This window comes from Echeneis naucrates, chromosome 1, assembly GCF_900963305.1.
Source record: "Echeneis naucrates chromosome 1, fEcheNa1.1, whole genome shotgun sequence".
NCBI lineage: Eukaryota > Metazoa > Chordata > Actinopteri > Carangiformes > Echeneidae > Echeneis > Echeneis naucrates.
Window position 1 is genome coordinate 16,772,605 of NC_042511.1, and position 21,231 is coordinate 16,793,835.

General features: G+C 38.7%; 1 protein-coding gene across 1 annotated transcript in view; it reads right to left on the reverse strand.

Annotated features, from left to right (window-relative positions):
* Nucleotides 1-3,511: 3,511 nt before the first annotated feature.
* Nucleotides 3,512-21,231, reverse strand: part of usp43a (ubiquitin specific peptidase 43a) — a 72,866-nt gene continuing 55,146 nt past the window's right edge. The window contains exons 8-16 of the mRNA XM_029503539.1: nucleotides 18,802-18,913; nucleotides 15,542-15,645; nucleotides 12,776-12,853; nucleotides 12,416-12,545; nucleotides 11,581-11,700; nucleotides 9,269-9,515; nucleotides 8,145-8,303; nucleotides 6,293-6,454; nucleotides 3,512-6,177 (exon numbers count right to left, since the gene is read on the reverse strand). Of these exons, the coding sequence (XP_029359399.1) occupies nucleotides 5,027-6,177; nucleotides 6,293-6,454; nucleotides 8,145-8,303; nucleotides 9,269-9,515; nucleotides 11,581-11,700; nucleotides 12,416-12,545; nucleotides 12,776-12,853; nucleotides 15,542-15,645; nucleotides 18,802-18,913 (2,263 nt within the window). The 3' untranslated portion in view covers nucleotides 3,512-5,026. The remainder of the gene's footprint in view (nucleotides 6,178-6,292; nucleotides 6,455-8,144; nucleotides 8,304-9,268; nucleotides 9,516-11,580; nucleotides 11,701-12,415; nucleotides 12,546-12,775; nucleotides 12,854-15,541; nucleotides 15,646-18,801; nucleotides 18,914-21,231) is intronic.

Genomic DNA, 21,231 nt, shown 5'->3' on the forward strand with positions numbered 1-21,231 from the left:
GGTGAAGTTAATCAGTTTGGATTTGGTGCTTCAGCCTCATTAAATGATGCAAATTTGCCAGAACACATGCATAAAGGTTTGACAAGTCAAACATTTTTAAAGCTCTGAAAGCTTAGTCCGTGGAAAGCTAGTAAGTCTCATCAGCAACGACGATGGGCTTCCTGTCCAGCTGGTGCAGTAACAACAACCTTCTGCTCAACTTGGAGAGGACGAAGGAGATGGTCATCGGCCTCAGGAGAGGCCCCCACGTAGCATCCGCCGCTGACTATCAACGGCTCCACAGTAGAGAAGGTCAGCAGCACCAAACTCCTGGGAGCACATATTTCCGATGACCTCTCCTGGACAACCGACACCACATCACTGGCAAGAAAGGCTCAACAGTGACTCCTCTTCCTTCTTCTGACATCAGTGCAGAGCTGCACTCAAACAAAACACAAAAACCACAAAGCACAGAAAGTCCCCGCCAACACTAAAACAGCAACTTTTAATGAAAGATTTTGTTGCCTTTTAAAAAAAACTCTATGTGCAAGCATCAAAGAGAAGGCTACTGTACTTTTTTTTTTTTAAATGCACAACATGCCTTTGTTACTAAATAGATATAGATGTGACTAAGACTCACTACAACCCATGATATTTTTCTGCTGGCCACCAGGCCTGATCTCATTTCAACAGAGCAAAGCAACATCAGTCATCACAGACTGCTTTTATGCCAATGATGCTTTGTCTTAATCATTGGGTTACATTTCCAACACCCTTGTTTCTGTTTTCCCCATCTAATTCTAATCATTATCAAAACCTAAAATTTAACTGCATGCAAGTGCTTCTTCAACCAATAGTGGAAAGTGTGTTCAATGACAGTGTTAAAAAAACAAAAAAAAAACAAAAAAACAACAACAAATCATTAATGTGGTTGCTGTAATTAACCCACAAAAAGTAGGGTGTATAATGAATATTTTTGGTTTTAGTATTTTGAGACCAACTTGTCTGTTGTGCAAAAAAACAAAACCCAAATTATTTTTAGTAATTAAATCTAAAATCAGAAATCAACTTATTATTCATTTCTTATGCTAACATTTAAAAGGCATAAGGCATTTAAAAGCTATTGAGTGAAGGCCATAATCATAAATAGCATCTTTTTATTGGTGGTATTAAAAAAATAAAACATCATACCATCATGTACAGATTTAGCCAGAAAGTGCTGTTTTACAGTCAAAGCGTATTTCTCATACATTCTTGCAAAATATGGAATATGCTACTTGTGAGTTCAGTTTGTTACCTTTATATCTTATTCCTAAATTAGTACACACCACAGGTTCAGTGTCGATGATAATAACCTTATTTATTCTTTCACTCTTCAGAGTTCTGTCCGCGTGTATCCACAAATATATACAGAGATAGTTTTTTCTTATAAATGTATAAAATTGCATATAAAAGCATCCTGTACTCACATTTCACAGATGTTTTAATACAGAAGTGCTCAGTTTGGCAGAGTAAACGTATGTTTGTGGCCACTCGGATGTAGTCATAGAAGGAAAGAAATGTAGACATTTATAATGCGATGCAGACTTTGTGTCTCTATTTATACTCCATGCCCTGCCCTACTATAACATAGCACGACTGTGCTCCTCTGTTCAATAGTACATTTCATTCTGTATCAATCATTACAGAACCGTCGTCTATTGTCTGAATGACAGGGAAAAGACTGAATTCTCACTCATACTCAGAATCATTTAATCAATAAAAAAGATGACAACTTGTATGAAAGCCTCAATTTCAAGGTGAGTCTCCAGTTCTGCCCAAAACAATGAAAAAACTCCCTTGACATTTCAAGGACAACACTAATGTGACTTTGGATATTGAATATAGAGGGTTACATTTTCATGTGGAGAACTAAAGCTTTTGTGCTTCATTTCTTCAGTCTGAAACTGTGTTTCATTAACAGCACTTCTGAGTTAAAGCTAGTGCAAAGGTCCAAAATGGTGACTGAGATGTTCAAAATAAAAAAACAAAAACAAACCAAAGTATGGCTTGATCAAAGTGTTGTTAAAGGAGATGTGGTTTGAGTTTCAGATGTATTACTCATTCTTTCAGTAGTTGATTTCGTGCTTGGAAATATTTTCAGATATTGTTAAAAAAATAATGATTCTGAAAAAGAGAAACATTTTTCTTAATGGTTTCCTGACAATACAGCATTGTACCATTACTCAAAGCTATGAAACTGAGTACTGCCTGCAGCAAGATACACCACATTTTTGGTGTTGAACATGATGAGAGTAGAAACAGATGAGAGGAAATTAAAAAAAAAACAAACCTCTCCTCTGCAGAGGGATTGAAAGTGCACAACTGTTATGTGTCGATACCATCAATGAGGTACACGAGACACCTTGTACTGCTGGGATGGGCGCTTGTGTGTTGAGAAGTGCTCACACATATGCTGGTCAGTAAAGTGCATGCTGAGAATAACAACTCAATGACTGCACTATGACTCAAAGGTAAATCCAGCATCCAGAATCATGTGATTGTTTGGAAATGTGTCACAAATTCATGAGATACTGGATGAATAATGTAATTTTTTAGGTTACAAGAGTGAGAGAATTGATATTGACAAACAATAAATTATATATGAGCATAGGGATTAAAGGAAGAGGACTGGGCAAAAATGCAAAAATATGATAGCGCTGTTAATACAAATTTTTATTACACTACAAAAACTATTTCTGAGGCCAATATGGTGGCTTTTACTACATGTCTTAATATGTCCTAATGAACTTATTTTGTAGTATTTACTCCAAATCATTGCCTTATGTGTGAAGGGCAAGTTACATTTAAATGCAAAGGCCCATATGTTAAAGACAGAATAGATTCATTCTATAGATATGGTGACCACATACACAATGCTGTAACATTAGCACAGCATCATAAGAGGTGCTCAAGTTGGCCTTTTCGCACCTGAGACACCTGTGCAGGGAAAATCTAACAAACACATTGCTTTCCTTCCATCTGTGTTCTACATGACCACGACTGCCTTCATGTTAACTAAGATAAAAGAGTTATATTCAGCAATAAAAATGATTAGACTGAGGTAAATGAAAAAAAATAATAAAAATAAATAATAAAAATTGCCTGCATGTTCCACCTTGGAGTCTAAAATCAAAAGTCTTAATTTAACCACGGGACAGAACCACAACTGATGTTTCCTTCAATATTTTTCTATAATAAGGTATAAAGAGCTAAAGTGCACAGCAAAACCTTCATAATGCTGGATTCACAGTTGTGTGTAATGTGGTTGGAAGATTTAAAAAGCCTAGATTAAATGTAATTAAACAAGAAAATAACAGTCCCTTGCATTTCTATGCAATATATACTAATTTGATTAAAAATTTAACAACTGTTTTCTGCAAATAAATTTAGGATTATAGTATAACATGTTGCTGCATGTGTAGACCCACCAATACCAAATATAAAAACCCTGTTCTTGGCTTTCATGAGGAGGGGAAAGAGAGGTCCTTCCTTTTTTTTTTTTTTTTTTTTTTTTTAATGGCAAGGTTGCCAAGGTGAAAAAGACAAAAAAAATCCCAAACCTGTCAAATTATGGATTTGGGGCAGGGTCATGGTTGGCATTTATCGATGGTGACAGTTGTCTGTGGCGGTAGTATTAATTAATCATCTTACAGCAACTGTGCTTGTAAAAAAAATAAATAAATAAATGAAAAAGAAAATATATCTTTTTCTCTTTGTTTCACCCTTTTTAGCTATTGGTTTTTAAATCTTCCAGGATTTAATTTTATCACACTGGGGCAAACACCCATTTCATTTTGCATTCATTTTGGGGGGTTTTGTAGTAATTCTCTCACTGACTGGCCATAGATTATAGTTTTATCAGTTCTTTTGCAGTGAACCTTGAATCTAACAAATATGTCACTTGAACATCCAGGAGGAGAAAATTCCTCATGATTAAACACAACAAAGCGTGAAACAATGAAAATTGGACATTATATTGGGCTTACATTCAGAAACCCCAAGGTGTATAGAGCTGCCACTATGAGTGCCTATTGGCAGTCACCACCCTCATATGACCCGGCGCTAAATAAAACCAAAGTCCAGAGAACACAGGAACTCTGGAAGAAGGAAAATAAATGAAAGTGAAATTTAAGATGTAAAACATTATCTAACGAAAGATAGGAGATTAAAATTTTACTTTAAAGTACTTCACCCCCCGTTCCTTTATAGTGATGTTAGTAAGGCTCAGATATAATGCGCTGCTGGTCCTGGTAGAAATTGATTCATTATAATATGGCTAAATAATAATTACGAGACCAAGATCAGTAATTCTACAGGATACCATTCCTACCCAGCCAATCACAATGTTTTCACTCTGGGATTAAAATTTAATTAACAGAAGCTGTTGTGTTCTGGGCCACAAGCTTTGACTCAAAGCCGCACCTGAACTTTAAATAAACAAGGAATATAAATTGCTGTTCTTTAGAAAGTGCAGCTCAAAGCTCCACCTTGAATCAAGTGAGCACAATACATTCTCATAAATGAACACAATCACTGTGTCTTGATTGTAAGCAAACAACAATAAGAAATTATAAATTCCAACACTCAGAGCGGATAATGTATGTTTGTCTGTGTGTGTGTGTGTGTGTGTGTGTGTGTGTGTTTGTGTGTGTATGTGTGTGTGGGGGGGGTGGTTTGTGCTTCAAGTGCTCAATAAACAACATCTCAATGGTCTAAACTGCATAAGGGTTTTTCAGGCACTTGTTTCAAGTGATAAAAACAGAACAGAGACAGACTTTATCTTAGGTCACATCATTTCCTTCGGCTCTTGATATTCTAGCGCTGAAAGTTCCTTCATTAGCTCCATCTCTCAATGGGGCAATGCAATTTAAGTAATTTCTTTTTCTGTGAACAAAAAGGCATATAACTGTGAATTTAGCTCTATTGCTTTGATCTCGGAGACTAGATGTCATTTAATTTCTGTCTGAAAGGCTCTGTGTGTGTGTGTGTGTGGCTGTGTCAAATATCAGAAGCTTGACTCGGGGACTGTCCTCTTTCGCCCCAGCGAAGTTGTGCTAAAACGAGTCCTCTGCAGGGTGCCATAAGACGGTTTGTCGGTTGTCAGGCTGCATGATGGTGCTGGGGCTGTAGACGTGCCGTTGCGATGCAAAGACGATGTTCTGTGCATGCTCTGCTCTGATTTGGTGGGGATGCTTGAGGAACTCTGTGAGCGTTTGATGTCAGCAGTTGTGCGCCTTACGTTGCCGTTGGCCAGGTCATTACCCAGATGACCTGAGCCATTAGACTTTCCCCCCTCCACCCCAGCTCTGCCTCCAGCTGCTCCATTAGACAGCGGCAGACTTGACAGGGTCCTTCTACTTCCTTCCTCAGCTGCTCCTCTCGTCAAATCAACTGCCTTGTCTTTCTTCAGGTCCTTGTCCTTCTTCAGAAAGTTACCCTTGAAGAAGGAGAGCAGCCCTTCATGGCTCTTAGTAACGTCCCCTTTCTTTGTCTTAGAGTTTCCTTCATTTGAACTGCGCTGATCCCTATCAGTCCTGTCTACCTTTTGTCTTCTCAGAGCCTCATCGTTAAGGCTGGGAGTACTGTAGCTAGGCTGAACTCCAGCACTGAGACTTCTTTTTGTTTCAGGATCCTGGGAAGCCTTTGAGGAGCTCTGCTTCCTGATGTCCTTCCTTCTGTTAAGGGTGTTACTGCTATAGCTACTGGTGAGATTTGAGGCACTCTCATCCCTTGGCTGGCTTCCCTTGCTGCGCCTTAGGCTGGCTGATTTATCTGGGTGCCTCTGGCCCTCTGGAACCTGCGGAGACTCTGTAGGCAGCTCCTCCACCACTTTACTCACACAACCCATACTCCCAACGGTGGTGGATCGGATATTGGAGGCAGTTTCTTTTGTCCTGCGAGGTTCACTCATCAAAGTTATTATTGGGTCCTTTGTGCACCGAGGTCGCCGCCCAGATTCCAAGTACTGCACCAGTTCTACAGGAGCAGGATCCTGGACTGCTGGAGGCACTGGTTCAGGTTTTCGCCTGTCCTTGGAACCCAAGGACCAGCGCAGGGGAAGCACTTTGCTCAGGCTCTCTTTGGTCTTGCTTGGGGCTCTCATGCTCACACTGCGCCCCTGAAGACCCCTAACAAATGGCCTGCTCTCAAAACCTCCTAAGAATAATGTCAGAAAAATGTTTTTTGTCAATATTTAAATAAAAGAACTTTACGCAGTATTTGTCTTGAAATAAACAATTGATTGGAGTTTGTTTTGGGCATGGTCACTCACCCCTCTCCTCTTTAGTATCCTTGTCAAGGAAGACTGGAGACTCTGGAGAGTCAGGTATGGAAGACGGACAGGTGGTGGAGGATCGAGAGACTAGACTGCCTCTCTTACTGTCTCCTGTCAGCCTGATTAGCCAGTGGTCTGACATGGATGAACTTGTTGACCCTGTGAAACACAGAGAAGGCAGTGAGGAGATATATAAATGGTTAAAAACAAACAAACAAACAAAAAAACGCTTCATCACAAATGTTCTGAGGTCTAAAATATGTAGAGCACCTGTCAACAAGTTTTGCAGGAGAATTCTTATGAAATGTCACACAATTATCTTGTGTGGATATTTTTATTTTGCTTAGTTTGTTGTGCAGCAAGTGGGAGGTAGATTCCTTGCTCAACGTTTTGCATCATGTCAATCGGGAAGAAGTGTTTTGTCATTGAGTGTGGAGAAATCAGTTTCTCCACACTTTATGACAAAACACTTCTTCTCAACAGGCTTGACATCAGTGTCAAGCCTGTGACCAAATCCAGTTCCTGACAAGCATCGTCTCTCTTCTTCTTCATAAGAGGAAAATAGGGGGGGAAACAGATGGCGAGTGAAGAGAAACACAAGCACAGTGCACAATGCACGAAAAACTGCCCAGTTGCCAGGGCAACAATACTGCTATAACAGGAGCCAAATCCCCCATAGTCAGCAATCACTACACTTTTTAAACTTTTGCTTCAACCCTATGAAAACCTGGCTGGAAGCATGGATGACCGTCCACAAGCCAGCTGTTGACTCTGATCTGGGCCTCGTCAGATTTGAACTGTTTACCAAGACAGTTTCTGCCATTTAGCTCTAGGCTCATAATTAAAAGAGAAAGAATGAAACAGATACAATGACCTATAATGCTGCTTGGCATTTTAAATGTGGAAATCATTAACATCCTTGGGAAAACGCAGAGATTGGGGAACATTGGTGATCTTTCTGATTATTACACTCATGTAGAGAACATTTGCCATTCATGACCGTTCATTATAATAAAGGATAATATGTTAATAATTAGAGCTAATCTGACATTCCCTCCGTCTGTATTGGGAAATTGGGATTTCAAGTTCAACTCCACACATGAAAGTATTTTATATGTGACTTGCCAGTGGCCTGGTATTCAACGCTCTTGCTTATAAATTCTCATACCAGTAAAAAAAAAAAAAAGCTGCTAGAACAGAGATATAAAACAAAACTGTGAGAAACCAAACTGTAATATTTACATATTTTCACTGTAGGAAGTGATCTCCCATTTCAAAAGTGACATTTATTTCCGACTGAACATAAATGTATATAGCCCACAAAGTAGCAAAGCATCACTATTACTCAGGATGTAATCACAAATGTGTGTAGCGATATGGCTACAAGTTTGGTTTTCAATATACGCCACCTCTAAGAAAACAGAAATTGAACTGTGTGTCATGAATGAAGTATGGAACAGCTTGTATTCAGTGACCACTCCTTTATGGTCCTTTTTCTGCTTCTATCACAAAATTCAGCAAACCATGTAATTTCCACTCGAGTGAATCGAAATAAACCATCGCTGCAACTCACCAAGGAACAGCCTTAAACCAAAACATATATTCAAAAAGAGGTACGCAATAAAAAATTTGCATGTATAAAGCACTGATTTCGTTACAATCAAATTGTTTAATGTTATTTTTTTTTTCAGTTTAGTAATGAACAACAGCATTCTTATACTTACAAATAAGTGCATTTAGTGTGCAAACATTTCGCATTGATAAAATGAAACATGTGCAGTATATTCACATAAAATTAAATGTTTTTGCCTTTAAATTTCCACGATGTCTAGTCATGAGCATTGCATACCTCTGATGGAGCTACTGGCTGACCATGGAGGAATATTATTGCGTCTCTGGTAGAAAAGGATGTAAGCTCCTCTGGTACAAACTTCCTCTTCTGGCACCAGGTCAACGCTGCTGTCATCGTAACTATACCACTGCCCGTCCACTGAGTTCCTGCAGTAAGCTGCATCACAAAAAACAATTTTTTATTAGTTATTGTACAAGTTTCCCTTAAAGCCAGGGAAAACTGAATTAAATATTATTATTATTGTTATCATCAACATTATCAGGAAATGCCATGACAGGCCAAAAACAATACATATATTATGTTTAAGTGCGTAATTTGCTAGCTGTGGTCACTGTAGTAAGATATGGCAAGTGGAAGTATAAAAACAAACACTCTTGCCAAGAGCCTCAGACATTATTTAGTTTACTGTATAAGATGTTTTAATGCACCTTCTGACCAGCATTACCTCTTGAGGGCAGAATGGATGTAAAAGAATGACTTGGTATTGGAAAATGATGAAACAGTCCAGCTGGCCTGAGTCTTGCTTTCTACAACTTGAGACTCAAAGTAATGTAGTTTGGAACTTGCAACGTTTCCAAAGTAGCATTCATTCATTACGCTGTTCATTTCAACATTGTATGTGTAGAATTAGCTAAACTTGCAAATGACTTGAATCTTGTACTTGTGAAAAGCGCCTTTGGCAGCAATTAAAAATGTAACACTTTGCAGGTAACTCTTTACAATGTTTGCACACGTGGATTCGGGTAGTTTATGCTATTCTGCTGGAAAAAATGCCCTCACAACAGATGTTCTGAGGGCATTAAATCTACGCTTTGGCTGAGCCAGCATGTGTGTGTGTGTGTGTGTGTGTGAGTGTGTGCGCCATGTCCCCGGGTTAAATGGATCTAAATGTAATAAATAATGAAAAAATAAATTAATGTCCACAGTATAAAGTATAAAAAAATTTATTTGGGCAATAGAGTATGAATGATGTCAAATTTACAGTATCACTCAATTTAAGTTTGAGCTGCAATACAGTAAAGTGTGCAAAAGTGATGGGTAGGGCCTGGACAGCTCACCAGCTGAATTATCATCTGATAAATAATGTATTATACTTCAATACTTCATTTACATTTCCATACCAGTGTAATGTCCTCCATGCATTCCCCCATGGTGGTTACACACAGCATACAGATCATACTGATAGTCGTGTGGGAGGGTCATATCAGTGGGTGGAGGATGTCCTGAGGGCTGCTTCCAGGAAGATGACCAGGATCCTAGGTTCAGGTTCCTCATACTCTGACTCCTCTTCACCATGTGGGGGGCCATGTCCAATCCAGTCAGGGGGAAACGCACCAAAGTTGACAGCTTATTCCTCCGCTCACCCACCTGTTTAAACATTTTGTTATTGATATATATATTGTTGTTTCCTGCTGTGTTGATGTATGTTTTTCATGTTGTGTGATGATCCCTGCTATCAATCGAAGATGTACAGTTTCTGAGAAGATTAATTTCTAAAGTCTGAATACTGCCTGCAATCCCCTCCCCATTTTCTTCAGTAAAAACTTGAACACTGGTGGCTGTCCCTTCAGGAGAAGGCTGAGCAGAGCTATCCACCAGAGGAGAATGGTTGCAGAGGTTAAAGAACGTACTTTGATTCTGGCAATATTTACTTGAACATCTCTGACTGAGAAAGTTAGAAACATGTGTTATCACTCATACTGTGTGAACTGAGTGAGCTCCTCTTCCTCTCTGCCTCCCGCTGAAGCGTTTTTCATCTCCACTTCAGAGAGGGAATAAATTGCTGTCACTGTTCAATCAAAATGGCCAATGATTCCCACCAATATGCATACCAGATAAAAGCTCAGGTGTTAAGGTGAAGGTTTTGTTTTTTTATCCCTCTTCAGTGAAAAACTCAAATCTGTTCATTGATGCACAATAGTGGCACAGCTTTGGAAAATTAACACAAAGGGACTAAAAAAGCTTCAATGCTCATATGGGAACTGGAGTGACCCATATAGGAGAGTGGCTCCAACACAGGAGGGTGAAGCAGTAAGAAACCATGGGTGAAGCCCTGCACTGGTGGATGTTGAGCAGGAATTGCAGAAAAGTTTTGAACAATTTGTTTGAGAGGAAGGGAGGCTGCTGTGGCTGAGCCACACTAGCATAAATCAGAAATTACCTGCAGTGCATCGAGAGCTTTCTCTAGCCACCACCGTGCACAGGTACACTCAACAATTCACCTAAGCACGCATGTCTTTGGAGTGTGGGGCGACGCTAAATTAGCCAAAGCAAACTACTACATTTATTGATGTTCTGCCAGTCAACAGCCAGAGTTTCTAAAATACTGTGTGGTGCTTCTACAGCCACATAAGAGAAATTGTGGAAAGGCAGGGTGAGGGTTAGAGGGATGTCTTTCAGACATCCTGAGCTGAGGCCACTCAGGAGAATGAGGCAGGTTTTACGGACTGGGGAAACAACACCTGTGTTGTATTCAAAATAAATGTACACAAAGGTGCTGGAAAGGTGGTTGGCAAATATCAGATCCATGAACAGTTTTGTTGTTATTTTTATGTGGTATTTTTATCCTGGGCAAGAGTCCTGTCATATCAGTGTTATGTTCATGTAATATATTTTATTTATTCTTTTGCAGCAACTATTTCCTCCCCATCTTTACATTCCCTCAGACTGTCAAAGCCTGAGTTATATTTTGCACAACACCTTTCATATAGCAATTAATCTGAGAGCAAGCCATATAATTGGCTTGGCGATTGATTCAATTCAATTCATTTAAAGTTTTTAAAGCTCAGTTATATTAATCATTATTCTCCCCCTTAAATGAAAACATGTCTTCTTTTCTTTGTAAAGTTGTTCGCATATCCAGCAGACAACAGCAACAGCATTCATTTTTGTATTTTTTTGTTCATTAGTCCTTTCCTGGTGTTGTCTGCACCAGCTGCTGAAGGCAACCAGATAGTAACTAATTGTATATGTTTACCTTTTGGTACTGTTCATGTCAAATCTCTCTCTCTCTCTCTCTCTCTCTCTATATATATATATATATATATATATATAGTTAGTGTATTACCAACATGAATTTGAATCAATGCTACCCGTTTAGAGCAGCTGGGAGCATCGACACATAGATTCAGACAGGGACAGCGATGAAATACTTACAAACATTCCCAACGATAATTATTTGAAGTTTGTTGCAATGTATTTTAACAGTCTTCATGTCTCTTTCATGTGCCATCAAACAGCCATTTGCTTTCTCACTACAAAATTTTGAACTATTTCATCACATAAAATGAACCATCACTTTAAAGTAGTGCTAATATAATACACTGAGTTTGGTCAATTTGAAGTTGAAAATTGCTGTTGCTTTGAGAGGTGACCAACTCAAGATTAACAGGAATGTCTAACTGGACTTGTAGCCCTTTTACAGCTTGCATACCTGTCGGAAGCGTTTCAGATGGAGGATCAATATGTCAGGGAGGGTCCACAGGCTCATCTTCACCATTCCCTGCTGAAGCTGTTTACAATGGGGACATTTCCAGGCATCATCTGGAGCGAGCTGGAATCAGGCAATTTATGGATTAAATGGTTACATAAATCAAAGTGTCACATATTTGTTCACACGTGATCACTTCATGTAATGTGATATGTTGATTTCAGATAAATGTATCTGATATAAATCTTAACCTACATTCATTCTTGATTAATTCCAGTATACACCCATCTTTCCACTGTTGCTAAGTGATTGCTCATGGAGGGATTTGTTGAGTTTGTTGCTATTTTATATATAATAATAATATTCCCACATGCTTCATTTAATTTAAATAGAGGCACCCCCCTTCCTCAAAAATAACTTTTACTGTACAAAACCTGCACAATATTTGAGGGTCAAAGATGACCACTTAGTTTTTCTCTTCTTTTCTTCAAACATCTCCTCATGTAAAGAAATTTCTGCCAATCTGCTTTTGCCAGAATATTTTAATTACATCTAAAAGTGGAAGTCAAAGCACTCAGTTCAAAGACTGGAATACTAATGTGTGGATCCAAAGGTCATGCATAGATCCACAGGAGGCGGAGGTTAGTGTTAAATGCAGTTTCTGCTGGAGCTAAAATAAATTTCAGAGAACAGTTTTTTTATGGATGCAGTAGTCCTGATGTTCTTTGAAATTACGCGGCAGCTCACGGCTTTATTGGTTGTACTGATGGCTTGTTTTTACTCAAGCTGTGAATAGATTCTCTTCTTTATGCGACAGCTGCATTGCCCTCAGCCTCACCTGCTCTTCTTTGGTGTACAGCTGGAAGCATTCATCCAACGTACAGCTATGCTGCTGAAGATGTTGCTGCTGCTGGCTCCTCACACTCTCTGCATCCTTCACTACCTCCTCCTGGATACTGCCAAACAAACTACATAACACAGACACAAGCCTTTATTGCTTCCATTCAGTTACAGCATTGTGTTTACAGTGTATGGATCAGCAGGTGCGTGCGCTTTGACATGAACTTGCGCTGACTCATTGTGTGCCTGAAGAGAGAGGCCAGAGAGGCTCTCTATCTGTTCTACCTACATGTCTGGTTACATTCAGTGTGCTTCCTCTCCTAAGAACAGAGAAGTTGACAGTTCACAGAGGGCTTACCATTCTTTAGTCTTGTGGTCCCATTCAATGACCAGCTTTATATGGGGGGGTCCACCAGGTCCACAGAACTTCAGTGCTCTACAAAAAAGCAAGAGGACCAACGCAAGATTTCAATTCTACAAACACATTCTAAGATATTAGTGCATTGATTTTTTCACACATCGGTGCAGACTAGTCTTGGGCTTTCTTCCGAAGAAAGAAAATTTCAATTCATACTCACAGCAGAGCACACAATATGATGGAAGCTCATCAAACTGTGTAGTGAGTGTAAGATATCATTAAGAACTTATTCAGGGTCCACGTGTCCAACAATTTGATACAATTAATGTTTTTTTGTGAGCTACGAATTAAATTCCCTGCAGTGCAATGCCAGTTTTCCATTTCACACTGCTGTTGGAATACCAAGCAGATCTGTTAGAAAATAAAAGCCTGGCTCCTGTATGCCATCTTAAGTATGCGTTGGCTCATGCAAGCTTCCTTATTAAGAATAAGTGCTTTCTTAAAAAAGCTCCCCGAGTTTGTTTTATTTTATGGTCTGATCACTGATGGTGCTTCAACTGTTCCACCTACAATGATGGATCAGGAGCGGTAATTGTACAAAGTAGTCAAAATTCTGAAAGCACAAAAAACAGTGGAGGAAACCTGTTTTGCTGCAAGACAAGAAAAAAAAAATGCTGTCCTTGAATGTTCATTTGCTTTGTTTAGATGCCCTTCATTTTAGTTCATTTCATTTCATACTGATTATACAGACGAAAACACACAAATTGCAGCAGCAGTGGCTTTGCACACTGTGATCAGGCACAGGTAAACAAAGCTCAGAATTTTAAGAGCTATGTCAAGAGTTGCGGAGCAGTTATTTGGTTCTGGAAACAGAATGAATCATGAATCAACACTACAAATTTGCAATTTGGTGTCAGCTGAACCTTAAAACTCAAGTTGATTTTGCAAAGCATCAGTCGGCTGGAGACACTTTGCATAAACACTGCAACAATAACTCCCTCAGGATCGATGAGAAACAGTTTTCTCTCCAGTGGCACCACACTGAGAGAATCTGATATGTCCAACAAAATCTATTCATAAGTGTCTTTTGTTCTACTCTAGGATTTAGTGGTGAGGCTACTTTGGATTTTGAACCTAAAACACAAAGACTCTGGTTGTGTGTGTATATTACTGAGAATGTAAATAGGGTGAACGTTTTTGAAAGATTCTTGAATTATTATCCAACACCAGGCAGATGGACACAGAGACCAATGAAACACATATTGGTAAGTTTTATTCTTTTCATCTACTTTACAAATACGTCTAGTTTTCATTATTTTTGTCTAGACAGTCCACATTAAAGACTACTGTGTAAAAGGTGCCAACTTCAAAAGTCAATTAAATCTCTCACACAGATGAGCAGAAGGAGTTTTGATTGACCAGACTACTGCCAACATATAACAGCTGGCCAACTGTCTAAAGGGTTATAATTGTTCAAGTGGTACAATTCCTATGGCAAACAGCATGCAGGCCAAAAGTTTATTATTATTATTAAGTAATAAAAAGTGAAGGTCAGAACAGCCAAAAAAAAGACAGTTTGTGGTGGATAATTTAAATCAGTAAAATCTGTAAAATGTCATTACAAAATGTAAAGTGTTGAGATACATTTCCTATTTGTTTGTGATTGTAGAAGGTGGTGAAAGCAAATCAAAATGTGTCTTAAAGAGTGTCAGTCATCATTTACCACATGGGTGACTAGTTAGCAGTGTGTCCTCACACACTCCCTGACTCCTTAGCTCTCACCACCATCATATACTTAAAAAATTAAGAATGTTAGGTTTGAATGATTTCATTAACATGGTTAATATCAAACCAATGACTGATTGCTTAAATAACCTCACAGCGTTGTTTACAGTACGCATTTAAAAAACTAAACTAAACTAAACTGCGTTTGGAAAAACATCATTACTCCTTTTCTTTAATGAGAATGCCTGACGCACTGGTGTCGGCTTTTAAAAGTGAGGCTGCTAGAATCGATGTGTTGTACTATGAGCTGAACACATGGTGAGTGTCAACAAGGATAACCAAGATGGAAGAGAGAGAGGAGAGTACAGAGATAATGGCTGCTGAACAAACACCCCACAAACCATAAATTGTGGATAAAGACGGCCCCTGAAGTGCGATTTGGAAATGTTTTGGTTTTAAAACAAATGAAAAGGGGGAACCCCAAAATACAGAAACACCAACCAGTCTGTGAGTAGTCTAAACTGTGACACATACTCACACACACACACACACACACACACACACAGACACACTTGTATTGAATGCATATTTTAATCCAGATGACAATCTAATTTCTTTGCTTCTTCATGGAAGACCTGACCACTTTACTTGGCTGGCTGGTGACACCCTGATGTTTTTTAAGGTGTAAGGAATGAAGGCCTAATCTCCACTGCCTGACTGATAACATTATATTGGCTTCCCTGTAATCCTCTTAAGATCCATTAGCCACTGACAGGAATCGCTGCTTTTTGTCTCACATACTACAGAATATGTCCACTATCTTTCTCTCACTTTATCAACATAACATCAGGACCATGTTGTATAGTGTTTCAGCAAATGCATGTCTTGTACTCTTGAATGTGTATATAACTGATTATGAATACTGAGCGCACAATGACAGACTCTGCAGCAATTTGCATGACGTTTAGGTGTGTCCGTGTCTATGCAGTTGCATATAGTATGTTGTTTAACATTTGTGCGATTGTGTGGTGTGCATCTTACCTATCCACGGCAGGGTGGTAGAGCGGCCTGCTGTCCTGTGGGGAGAGATAGCTATAGGCTGCCGATCCTCCCACCACTCTGATTTTGAACAGCACTCCAGCGTTCTGCAGAGAGAAAAAATACACATTCATGCAGCTGTGTCCCTCAAGAGTTGTCTTCCCACACTCATTAGGTCATTTCTAATCAGTACAAAACCCCTCAACTGTTGGAGTAGTGACTTTCTAACACCATGCTCAAACAGCAGGTAATGAGCTGTGTGCAGGAACAACACTGTAGATACAGTTCATGTAGTATAGACAGGAGCCACTGCTGTAAAAATCCACAGCTTCTCTGAGGATAGCACAGGCTGAAACACCTGAGTTTCATTAAAGAAACCCACTCTGAAACGCAGCACAGCTCATGCTACAACGTAAGTCGTAGGATATTCTGACGAAAATGAACAAACAGGTAAGGTGCTTGTATTAGAAAGATCACCCCCACTGCACATAAGGTATGTGGATACGAAAAAATGGTGGAGGATAATGCTCTAAAAACAACAACAACAAACCCTGCCCTCCCATCAAATATTCATGATTGAATATGCAAAAAACAAAGTCAACGCTTGAGGATGAAACAATGAGAAGCCACTGAGAAAACACAAACATAAAAATAACCAATACTAGTCCAACTTTGGCTTGTTAAATAAAATCGGTTCTTATCCACATTAGATATATATATATATATATAAAATTGGTGAGCGGGACCTCAAACAAGGCTCTATTATTTTCCAATGCTGGTTGGTCTGCCTTTATCTACAGTATAATATTAGCAAATAAAAATTATTTTTACATTTTTGTGCTGAAAATTACACTGTTTTATATTATGCTGTAGTTCTTTCAAGTGCTTTGTATGAGCTTTGTTGTCTTACAATAATAGAGAAAAGAAGGGGAAGAAAATATGATTTCAATTAAATTTACTGAGCATGTGCAGGATCTGTACCTAAAATCAAAAGAAGAGTCTTAAACTCAAACACCATTTCAGCACTGGTGTATAGAAAATGCATTTAGAAATGAATAATAACTCCTCTGCTGCCTCATCCCCGAAGACAAGAGGGCTGCGTTTTTATAAAGAGTGTGGCTGCTAATGTATTCATTCTGAGTGAGCTGTCTTACCAGAATAGAAACTGTAGCTGAGCACAAAGATAAATACATTGGATGGTTAATAGGACCCAAAAGCAGCAAATGAAAGACATAGTTACTCTTTTCGGTTTAAGTGCCTGAGCAAGCATTCGGATAGCCTTATCTATCTATGTGAGTGAATAAGTAAACACACTGAAATTTGGTACATTTTTTGAATTAACTTTATGGCGCTAAGCACAACCGTCACAGCCTGCTTCATACTGATCTATCATTTTTATTAAAAAAGAGCTGCAAAAATCATTGAGGCCCAAAGTGAAGGGAAGACGAAAATGATTCAGAGCAGGTGACAGTGCATGACACATACATACATCGCGTATAAGTAGAATACAGGAGAGGATTTTTTTTAGTAATGCTATTTTTATAACAGTAGACTAAACAAACGGAGGATATGAGGCATTTAATATCTTACATGAAGTAATTTTGCAATTATTGTATCACAAGTACCATCTCTTAGAAACTTTGAAATAAGGTAAAAAAAAAAAGTTAAACAGGAAAACATAATGATGGTGGAAAGCCAATTAGATGTTTAATATTAATATCTTAAGTGGTTTTGAAATTCTACTAATCAAAATTTCGGTTAAATGTCACATGTGACATTGGAGAGCAAAGGAGAACAATTTCACTTTTTCAGTTGAAAGCAAAAATGGGAACATGGCTTGATGACAAAAAAACAAAACAAACAACAAAACCCATACTCACAACTTTACGACATATTCACAACAATTTTTTGTCCGTTCTTTAAAAATAACATACTGAAACTTCTCTTTATATTTATTTTGACATCAGATTTAGGAAAGTAGATCTAAATGCTGTCAACCAAATCAGTGACAACTTCTTCCTATCATTTATTCCCCACACCTTGAAGTTGTAGATTATGAAACAAACCTCTAGGTGGCACCAAATCATCTCTCACTGAGGACACAGTGAGGGACAAATGAATTGCGGCTAAGTATTTACACTTGCAGCCAATGAAACTAACGCAGAATAAAAAACAAAACCATTGATATCAGTATTCAAATACTCAGTTAACAAGTTACCAACTGATTAAAGGAGCAAACCAAAAGTCATATTATTTATAATTTTCCATTTAAAAAGAAAACTCAAACAAGAAAACATAAACAGGGGTTCAAGTCCTGCACCCGAGGAATAGCAATTTATTTAGGTTATGGAGGAGGGGAGGGGAGCACATATCCGGCCATACATGCTTTGAAGAGGTAACTAAGAAACAGGGATTGCGATTAGTAAATAAGCCTCTCTTTAGTTCTTTTCTTTATAAAGCACAGAGCTGCTCTCTGTGGATAAGGCTACCTCAAATACTGCTTGTCATGGCGTTGCCCATGGCAACTCAAAGCCCCGCAGTGGGGAAAGTGCATGTGTCTGAGTGTTTGTGTTTGTAGATGTCCATGTATTGAAGTGTGGAGCAGTAAGCGGGCTTATGATGGACAGATCTTGTGTAAGAAAGAAATGAGTGCAGATTTGCTGACAAGTCATGAACAAATGCTGCAATAGACACAAGGTGGAAAAGAGCTTTTCAAAACGATGGGACAAACTCTTCCAAGTTTGTATATAATACAATCTTATTTTCACTTTTTGGCTTCTAAAGAGCTTCCTTTAACGAGGTAAAGATGAGGATTTGTGTGGCTCGAGCTGCTAGTTCATTAAAAGAATGGGCTGTGTGTGTGTGTGTGTTTGTCTGCCTGTTTGTGTGGATGTAATATCCCCTGTTGTACTCTGCCGCTACTACACAGTCAATCTGAATTCATTTGTTCATTAAAAGTGATTTATAAGGTGTTTCACACTTAAGTACACTGTGTTTACGATTGCTAAATTAAACATCTGAGAGCTCTGGCCCAAAATCCATGGACACCGGTACATTCTCTCTCTCTCTCAAAAAACAAAACAAGAAACTCCCAGTCTGACTCTGTCCACTGAAAGCCGAAAATGTAAACTATTTAAACAAGCAAACAAAAGAGCATTGTTGAAAACTGAAGGTCAAGAGGATCCAGGAATCTGTGGACTAAAGCGTTAAGGACACAGGAAAGTGGTTGACATGTTTCTGGATATCAAGAGCGCTACCATTACCTGAGCCTGAGATCCATTCAGCATTAGATAATAGAGCTTGCTGAGGAGGCTCTGCTGCAGCTGGTCCCAGGAGACGCTCCTGTCCTCACGCATGAGAAATGGAGGTCCGAACCTGACAGAGGAGAGAACATCAATTTAGTGTGAGAGTGTGTGTGTGTGTGTGCGTTTTATCGAATTATGAGAGTCAGGTGGTATTTTGTTTTATAATTTTGCTTTCTAGTGTGAGACTTTTTTTTTTTTTATTGATGAATTTGCCAAGACGTCCACGCTGCAAATTACAATAAATACAATTACTTAAAGGGGGTTGAGGCCATTGTATCACCATATCAGTCATGCATCAGGTGCATCAAGGCTCCACTATCAGTGTCTTATGTCGTAGACTGACAGCTGGAATGGATGCTACTGTGCGATTTGTAAGGAGCCAAATAAAGCTTATTAACCAGCACGTACAGCATCATTACATCTTGATGGGCTCACGGTCTCAAGTTTCTCTCAAGGCTCATGGTCATGCAGCGGTTAAATCAGAAGCCATTAAACTGGATGTTAATGGGTGAGGCAATTGTGTTTGTCTAGACAGTCTAGTCGAGCACATCAGCATTTCTTCTTATTAAGACACCTGAGGATTAAAGTTCCAGGTTTTTTATTCTTTATAATTTATGAGTGACTGAATGGAAAAGAGCAACAACATACACTAAAACTACTGTAGTTTGAAATAATAGCCTGCAATAAAGCTAACCTTCAGATGGTTAGGTTGAGAATGGAGGGTTTTAAACAGGACCTGATTCAACCTGAGGGTCAGTGTGGAGGATGTTGCTTGTAATGGAATCCCTCAGCATAATATTTGAGAGTGTCTGATTACACCAGAGCAGTGAGTGTTTTTGTGGAAAATGCTCACAGCACAATGACATTCTAAAAGAAATGGTGTGCTGATATATATTTTCTTTAATCAAAGGTTAGGAGGAAACCATTTCCAGTTTATCAGCACAGAACCCTGGATCAAATCCATCAAACACCTTTGGGATCAGTTGGTACTGACCACGACTGATTGTAACCGACCATAAACCGTTCCTCCGGCTGGAATGGAGCCAGGTTCGAAAAGCACATATTGAAGTATAGTCTTTGAAATAGGTGTTCACAAATCACTGTTAATGCGTCAACATACTCCGCTTAATGGCCAGAAATGTTGCAACCCCAAGAGCTGTCCTTTCTTTCCTCTTGTTTTGGGATATAGGTTTGCGAGAGATTCAGATTTTAACTGCAGGAGACGTACTCCTGAAACATGACCCCTCCTTACATTACAAGACCTTTTATAGGACTCCGTGTCACTGGGTCTCATCTAAGCAAGCATGGACATTGACTACTCCGCAGAAAAAGTCTGGTTAAGAGCTATTGAGACAAACCTCAGAAAGGGCACATGTACAGAATAAACCTCATTAAATGGCAACTGTCTTTGCAAAAAGAGAAAAAAGAAATTAAAGTGTTTACTTTCTCAGATTTTTTGAAACTGATAGGTAACAACTATTAATGCTAGTTTAGGCAACGCACCAATAGCATGTAGCTAGTTTAAATCATAGCTTAAACTGAAAAAAACAACATTGCTCTGATGGCTAACTGTCCCTGTCTAGACACCTCTGTATTTTGTTGCATTGCATTGTCATTCCTGTATTATAATTTGTGCCTACATTGTCTTTTTAATTTTTTTTTCTTTCAACTTTTAAAAAACCTCTTGTGGACAATAGTAACTTTTAACTACAATAACTTCAATCAATCTCTTGCTTGTGCATAGTTGTATGTAGTCTTTTTATTGCTATTATTATGCCTATCTCAAATAACAGAGGAAAATCTGTGCCTTCCTTTTACATTAGAAGAACTAATGATGGTGTTGGAAAGTCTTTGAGCACAAAGAGCCCCTAAATATCAAAGGATTACTGTGTGAATGCTTTTACAATCTTCTACAAGCCTAATCAGACACTTTTGGGCACACAGTCAACCCTGGGGCTTCAAATAATGCTGTGTAAGAGAAAATGCATTATGTCATAATGGCTTCAGAACCATTACAGTGATCTTAGTCTACAGCAATTAACTGCACTCCCTTGACACTGATAACCTGAGAGAGCACTGTCCGTGCCCAAAAATCAAGTATGAACAAAGTAAGATACTGGATAAATAGACCAGGAGCAGAAGTCTACAGCGGATTTACAGTATTTAACAAACTCAAACTGGTATCAAACAAAGCAGCAAGCTGATCGTCTACATTTACAATAAAATTATCGATTTGGATTTTACATTTATAGTGCTTAACACAATCACTGAAAGATTATTTTACATCACTTAAGTGTATTTGACTAGTCTTCATTTGAAATTGTATTTAGATTCTTAATAGACAATAATTCATCCCAACATAGCAAAACAAGCCAATGTTCATAAAAG